At 33.6% G+C, this 8,065-nt stretch overlaps 2 protein-coding genes across 14 annotated transcripts in view; one reads left to right on the forward strand and one right to left on the reverse strand.

Moving 5' to 3' along the window:
- The window catches only part of LOC100742441 (protein 4.1 homolog), a 19,095-nt gene extending 15,104 nt beyond the window's left edge, over positions 1–3,991 (reverse strand). For 6 of the 11 annotated variants that reach the window (XM_012389752.3, XM_033322691.1, XM_033322690.1 and 3 more), the window contains exon 1: positions 3,519–3,763. The gene's annotated coding sequence lies outside the window, so the exon portion shown is untranslated. Of the gene's footprint in view, positions 1–3,518; positions 3,764–3,818 lie in introns of those variants that run through there. The other 5 variants (XM_012389755.3, XM_033322688.1, XM_012389756.3 and 2 more) reach the window with 3 other exon arrangements.
- Positions 3,992–4,423: 432 nt separating this feature from the next.
- Positions 4,424–7,696, forward strand: LOC100742562 (stromal membrane-associated protein 1). 3 transcript variants are annotated; one of them, XM_012389790.3, is made up of 10 exons: positions 4,424–4,494; positions 4,569–4,584; positions 4,753–4,893; positions 5,479–5,612; positions 5,715–5,882; positions 5,993–6,197; positions 6,277–6,552; positions 6,649–6,935; positions 7,013–7,159; positions 7,232–7,696. In XM_012389790.3, the coding sequence occupies exons 3-10, from the start codon at positions 4,776–4,778 to the stop codon at positions 7,349–7,351; spliced, it is 1,455 nt and encodes a 484-aa protein (XP_012245213.1). In that variant the 5' UTR covers positions 4,424–4,494; positions 4,569–4,584; positions 4,753–4,775; the 3' UTR covers positions 7,352–7,696. The 3 variants fall into 3 exon arrangements, with proteins under 3 accessions (XP_012245213.1, XP_012245211.1, XP_003492238.1); XM_012389788.3 differs by having other exon boundaries at positions 4,440–4,584; XM_003492190.4 differs by having other exon boundaries at positions 4,449–4,584; positions 4,675–4,893.
- Positions 7,697–8,065: the final 369 nt, after the last annotated feature.

Genomic DNA, 8,065 nt, shown 5'->3' on the forward strand with positions numbered 1-8,065 from the left:
TTCTACGGAAAAAAAGAAGTCGAAAATATAGAACAAAAATTTTTCGTTTGAGGCTTTGTTTTCGAGAAAATCGACTTTGAATTTTTGCTCGGTACGCGTGCACTTTATCGCGTCTCTTTATAACGGATCTCACTGTAGATCGTTGTCTCGATGGAAAAATTAAAAAAAAAAATTAAAAAAAATTTTTATTCTATATTTTCGACTTCTTTTTTCGCGTAGAATCACCCCCTTTCCGCTTGTACCACCAGTTACCAACCATCCTGTATATAAGAATATAAATCGGTGGTGAATATACAAACTAAGAATACGATGTATTTTAAGCGCGCCTTGTTACTCTACATGTTGCTTTGAATGTCGTACGTGAAGGATTACACGAACAACTATTTAAGTTGATCACAAATTACAGTGCCAATCATAGTACAGCGGAGCACGTGACGATCGTAGATCGTAGCCACGCCTTGTTCGCATTTATCTTTCGTGTTTCTTTCGCGCGGGGAACGCCAATACTTCCGGCGATTGCTTTACGGAAGACTGATACATACATAGTACGCGAGTGCCAGCCAGCCGTACAATTAAATTTTACGTGAATCGGCCAACCACGCGGAATATATACGCTACTATGCTAACAGGTGTGATACGCCTGAAACTGTTAGATACTATTATTATATCATACGAACTAATATGGATCCACGTGTTTCAATTTTTATTGAATATGGAAATTCTTGATAAGAATACCGACTGAGTGTCAATAGACTGATAAAAGTGTCTGATAATAGCACCGATTATCGTTCGCGATGAATGCTACTCATTCTCCGACGTACCGATCGACCAACCAATCGCGTATTACTTATTTACTCGATATAACAACAAATTGATATATGAATTTTTATGAGCAATCGTTGGCTTGCGAACGGCTTTTTCTGAATGATTTCTCTTTGTATTCATACTGAATCTTTACTACTAAAAATAATCGTGTTTTAAATTCAAGTGATTTTAATTAACTGAACTTATATAACTTATAGCTTGAAGTTATTTAAGTTCATCAAACACTTTCGATTCGAATAACTTGACTAATCTGAACTAAATTTCGTGTACTTTCTAAACCTGAACTACCTAATCCTTTTACACAATTACAAAGTAGATCGCTCTTCTTATATTTACATTTCTTTAACAAACATTTTATTTCGAACAAGCTGTACAAATGCGTCTCATTTTGATAATGTTTTGCAAAGTATATAACTAAAAATCTGTCCATCGATTTGCTATCAATTTGAGAATTTCAATAGTCAAGACATTTGAACGGGATTTGTGTCATAGTTCACGTGCACGCAGCTCCGTGTGTATGGGAGAAAGCCACATTATACGGTATATTTCACCGGTGTGTAAGCTCAGTTCCCCCAAGTTCATTGTAACTTTGGTCGTGTCGTGTATCACCTCCTATCAACGTCACACCTCCCTACACGCATCGCTCGTGAATATACTTCCTTGCTCTGGTTAACGGGTATGCATCGTTTGAGGCAATAATCCTAAATACACGCTGGTATCTATACTTACATTGGTTAATCTACGTGTTAGCTAGTCTCCGCTACTATGTATAATTTGAACCGATTAGAATGATCGAAATATTTCTTTGATTTCATGTTGTCACATAAAATGGAATAATCTGTATCACGCATACGAAGAAAATTTTATAACGCGAAGAATAATTGTCGTTGCAGAGAGTTTTAAGAACGTATGCATATATGTACGTATGTGGATTGAAATGCAGAAAAGAAAGCTCCGATCGATCATTGGCAAGAGCTAGAAACGCAACCGGGCTAATGGATGTTTCGAAAAGCTGGCATTTCTGCGACAAAGTGCATAATTGACCTAATTGATCGTAACAAGCGTTCGCCGGCAAAATGACGAAATCCCAAAGCTCGAACAAAAGGTCTCGTAGAAGGTAAAATCATATGAGTGATCGATGTCATCTAAAGCAACAAAATTCCTCCGTACTATCTGATGACTTATATGTAGATATTAATTTTGTTATCTATATCAATTTTTAGAAATTAATTCTATCGTGCCATACTATTCTACAGTATGTAGCTCTAATAGCAATAAAATCATTTGTTAAAAACATTCATAGTTTTAGAATAATTTGAGTGACAATCTATACACATCTAACGTATAATTTTAAATCATAGATTCCAAAGGCTATAGATTTTCGATAAAAGAACCAACAGATAATTCAAAAAATTATCAAGTTCCACAAATCACTGGAAATTTCCTTGTTTGATTGAATCTATGGTACAAAGTAAGAGAGAGAGAAAGAGAGAGTGTACATGGCAAAGTACCAAGCGTGTGGCACACTTCGGGAAAGCACTTTAGCCTCAGGGTCGCGCATGAAAGCGGGAATGATACGATAATGGAAATAAATTGCACGGTGTTATTTAAAATTTGTCAATTATTCTCGGTTTAGTGACAGCGTAATTTTCTTAATTTTCGTTCAACGCCGATTTCCAACGGATTCTGCGCGTCTCGTATCACGACTCACAAAAAAATGGATGATACATAGTCTTTCTGACGAAATACGATACATGGCATACAAAGAATGTATTCAATCTTGACTCTATCGATTCCATTTGTCTGTCAAAATTCTTAGATTACTTTAATCGAATAGTTTCTGGTAAACAGCGATATATCATTATACAACCTAACAAATTTTGTTACAAATTCAACACGATATAGATATAGATATAATCTAGATATAGATATATGGTAAGACTATGGTCTTTGCAATTACTGAAAATATACAGGTGTATTTGGTAAAGTATACATATTGAATTTTACTAAGATAGACACAGGATTGTGACTATATGCTTATTTATTTTCATTAAACCATCTAGATCTAAATTGTATCTGTGTAGCATATCTTTTTTAGTATACAGCTCAATAGTTTTAGTTTAGTTTTTAAACACTGCTTCACATGCTGCACGATGTAATATTCATGCAATTTAAGAAAAATACCACGATAGTAGATATAAACATTGTATCGGAAATTTCTACCAACCGGACCAAGCAGATGTTTCCGTATATTGTTGATTGAAACATATATATATATGTACGAAATATTTACGTATCAATATCTTCGACACTTTTAGTAATATGTATAACAGTGGATAGATGTTATTCTTTCCATTATATACTTTGACATCACTGGAGATTATGTGAATAATACATATTCTTTTTACAATATCAACTTTTATACAAAAATTCAATGAGACATTCGTAATAAAATGACAGAAATTTAATCACTATGTAACAGTCGGTATATACATATGTACTTCTGTAAAATGATAGTAAACATTGGTATTTAAAAACATGCATTCTAATTCATCGGCATTAAGTTGAAAACTGTATAAATTTGTTACTAATTTCATGTCTAATATCTTAAAATGATTTAATACTGTCGAAGAAAACCTTGTTACAGTGTGTCACGAAAGTAATAAATGAAATCTGAAAACTAATAAACTTACCTATAGGATATAGACGCGATCTTTTCTTAAATAATGCACCACGATGAGAAAATCAGAGATAAAGATATAATAAGAAAAAATGTACACAGGGTTGAAGCACTAATTGTTTTTTTCCCCAGCAGATAACGGATTACTTCCTACCATAAGCACATAAACAACTCTTGTTCCAATTCCACCGACGGCTACGAATACGAAACAGGTCCGTCGAATCGCGGGGCGACGCTGGATGCGGCCACGGCCCATACTCGCACCATTTTCAAATAGTCCCCTCACGAGTACAAATATTTATTGCTTACGTACCTTAATATTTCCCAATTCTTCGCACAGCGAGCAATCACAGTTCATAGAAAATGCAACTGGATTAGAAAATTTCCGTGATAACAACGCACTATTTAATTCAAACCGTGAGCACAACGAATATGGAACTGCTTTCAATGTCCTTACGCGCGAGTCAATATGGCTGACTACGTAGGAAAATCAGTTTCTCTTATGACGCAATCAAGCGAGTACGCCCCGGTTTAGACGCATTTTCTCCACTAGATAGCAGCAGCTGAGCTGTAATCTTGACGGCCGGTAAAAAAATTCCAACAGTCGATAAACAGAGAAACCATTTTCTCATTTTTGTGTCAGATGCGTGATGTTACCTATTTGATGTAGAATAAGATTACGACGTTAGTAGCGATTGGAATTAAAATTAAGGAGCTATCCTACAATTGTTTAACGATTTTATAACGATATTTTATCGGTACATTGAAAGAATCATTGAAAGCGAAACTAAACCACTACTAATAAAAGGATTAGAAATCCCCTAAATCGTATGATACAAAATACATTGAATGTTAGATATATATCGTCTGTGTTATAATGAAGCACATGTTGAATTTACATATATACGAATTGATTACGTGGCTTATCGATAGAGCAGTAGAGTATATACTTGCTTACTTGAATTATAGTGACTACACGATTCAAAAAGGTATCGATAGATAGAAACACGAGATAGATGTTAGAGTCGTTATCGTTGACGATCTACTCATTATTTCGTTTCAGATATTGGAACGAGAGTGTAAGTACAATCGAATAGAATTCTTTCAACTACATGACGTTTCTGTGAGTAACGAATTGAACTATCGGGGGCGTTCGCTGACCATTACAGCATACTACTTGACGGTTCTCGTATGTGGTATGTGTCCAGCATTGTAAGAAGAAAACATTGTTTTGGGTCTGTGTGCAGGAAAACCTCGTCACTGTATAGAAATGACGTCCCGCCTGGAAAAAGAACGTTCCAAGCAAATACAAGAAAAATGTCAAAATCTTTTGATACAAATGCTACGTGATGAGGATAATAAGTATTGTGTCGACTGCGATGCAAAAGGTTCGTGCGTCAATTGTATATTTTCTAGCGATGTCTTGTTTCCTTTCGACCGATGAACCCTCATTATTCTATCCACTCCCTGCAAATATTACAAAATTGTATTTTATATGTATATTCATCTAAGTCATGGATATTGATTTGAAAACGACCTAGTTCCGCCTAGTAAGACATTATAGATTTTTAATTCCTCTGTGACAAAACCTTAGATGACAGCGATTACGAGTGAACGTCACCGTGGTTTCCTCGTTATTCATTCTTTATTCGTATACTTACTTGTTCTCCTTTTTTCTGTGAATCTCTAATAAAGAACTTTTCAGATAAGTCACACTTTCCATTCCTTATCATTTCCTTATTTCGTGTATTTTATATATCAATAAACCTTTAAATAACCTGAATCTTTAATTGCTTCATTTTACGTCAAATTTCTGTTAGATTGTACTCTTCTTATGGTATATACGCTCTGTACAAATAAAATTTTATGGCACTGTATTTCTTTATCTATATTGTTAAATATTGTTTAAAAATTAAGTACAAATATGTTTTTTTATTGTATGCACTAGTTCCACATTTATGTATGTTTCATAGGACCAAGATGGGCTAGTTGGAATCTAGGTATATTCTTGTGTATTCGTTGTGCTGGAATACATAGAAATCTTGGAGTTCATATAAGTAAAGTAAAATCTGTTAACTTAGATACATGGACACCAGAACAAGTAGTGGTATGTTTATAGCTATATCTTTATTTCATAGGTTCTAATCATGAAACATTATTTATAATACAAGTATAACATATGATAAATGTAACACATTTTTATTTTTAGAGTTTACAACAAATGGGTAACTCCCGTGCAAGAGCAGTTTATGAAGCAAATCTTCCAGATAGTTTTCGAAGACCTCAAACTGTTTGTAGTCTTGAAAGTTTTATTCGTGCAAAGTATGAACATAAAAAATATATAGCCAGGGAATGGGTACCACCTCCTTTACCAAAGGTAACACTATTTAGAAAAATACACATTTTAAATAGACATTTAAAAAAATCAACTGCTCTTAAAGTATAATAAAAATTCAAATACAAATAAATTCTTTAATAAATGTGTAGGTCAACTGGGATAAAGAGCTTGATGAAGAAGCAGAAAGACAACGTAGGAGGAAAAAGGAAAATTCCAAAACTTCAAATAATCAAGCTATACTTCCACCTGTAAAAAAACCAGAAGTAGTGCCTCAGTTGCCAAAACCTAAAAGTTCTGTTAGTCCTAAACCTAATAGAGCAAATAATTCTGCAACTCTAGACCTATTGGGCTTAGGTATATATTTCTTCCCTTAGATTTCAATAATGATATTAAATGTAACTTATATTTCTAAAGATACACAAATTTTTAATAGATGCTCCAGCACAAAATCAAACAAGTGTAAATGGTGCTGGAGATGATATATTTTCCTCCTTTTTATCTGCACCTCCAGCTTCAGTAGCTTCAACAAGTAATAGTACTTCTAATACAACTACAAATGCATCAACAACAATCAGTAAAAGTGAAGAAGAAAGTTTTTTCGATCAACCAGCACCATCACCTCAAGAAAAAAATAAAATGTCCAAAGACAGTATTTTAGCCTTGTATGGTACACCAAGTAATCAACAATCAGCAATGTTTGCAGTTTCTGGTATACATACATTTGCTAATTTAAATACACCACTGAGTTTGAAATATGGATACAATTTTTATTTTGTATTTTTTGTAATTGTATTTCATGTTTTAGGTGGAATGTACGCTCAACAATCTACCGTTCAGTATAATCAAATACCAACTGTAGTACCATTTGGTCAACAAACTAATTTTCCAAATCAACAAAGTTCCTTGACTCAACTTCCTACCCAGATGTCTGTTACACCTAATCAACTACCTATCACCCAGAATCAAATTACAGTGAATTCTACTTCATTAGGACCAGTAGCATCAAATACTTTAGGGAACTGTTTACATGTAGGCCAGATAAATCAGATGAATGGTGTACCTAACCCTGCGATTACAATGCAATCCCAGATGGTACATAAATTTGTGTGTGGCAAGCTACACATATTGGAGTTATTTGTCGATAAACTAATTGTTTTGTGTATTGTTAGGTAATGCAATTAGGACAGTCTAATATTAATAGTAATAATGGTTGGAGTGGAATGTTAACACAAAATCTTCAACCAGCTCCTGGTAGCAATCCTTTTTTCAATTTAACGTCTCAACAACAGCAACAATCTGTTACATTTAGCCCACAGGTATATAAATTTGTTACTTATATGCAAATATAACTTCTTGTAATGACAATAATGACTATATTTACATTTCAGTTGCCACAACAAATGGCACAACTCTCTTTAGGTGGCACGAATTTTTCAAGTACCCCAGGGAAATCTACTGCTACAACTGCACTTCCTGGACAAACGCTTTCCACCAATTTATGGCAGTAAAAGTCTTATGGATATTATTAGTTGATTGATTATTCCATTCAGTGTTGTACACTAGTGTCGAATGTTTGTTATCCAACATGATTAAATTTCCATATTAGTTTGGAAATCTCTGGGATATAACAAAAGAAAGACACAAATGAAGAGTACTCGAATACTGTCATTTTTGAAAAGTAATTCGTGAATGCATACAGTATTTTGAGCCTAAAAGGTTTTTCTTCTAAAGCTTAGCTAGCTTTCAACGTTATTGTTGGAAAAGTGGGAACTACAAATAAAAACGAATTTTTGACTGATTATAAAGAGTTGTTCATGACGTACAGTATATATGTATTTGACAATGTAATTGTATTATTTGCTAAAAATGGGTGCTTTTGTATTCACGATGAATGTATGCCAGGGTCCACTTTCATTATAGCAAACTATTTCATTATACTTAAACAAGTACAAGCATCCTTAGTACGATAAGCATAGTTTGCGACATAGTTCATTTTTACCCCAAAACATAAAGGAAAATCAGATATATAACAGATTTCACGGACTATTAAAGTTCTTTGATAAATTATATATCAAAGGCTACTTTACTTAAACAGTGACCTTTCTCGTTACAAAAGCAGATTTATTTTCTAGCATAATGTTCTAATGTTTCTATGTAATCAAAATGTATTGAATATTTTAAAGTTTGTTTGCTACCTTTATGTCCTATTAATACTGATTTAT

This window comes from Bombus impatiens, unplaced genomic scaffold (genome assembly GCF_000188095.3).
Source record: "Bombus impatiens unplaced genomic scaffold, BIMP_2.2 scf_0664, whole genome shotgun sequence".
In the NCBI taxonomy this organism is placed as follows: Eukaryota; Metazoa; Arthropoda; class Insecta; order Hymenoptera; family Apidae; genus Bombus; species Bombus impatiens.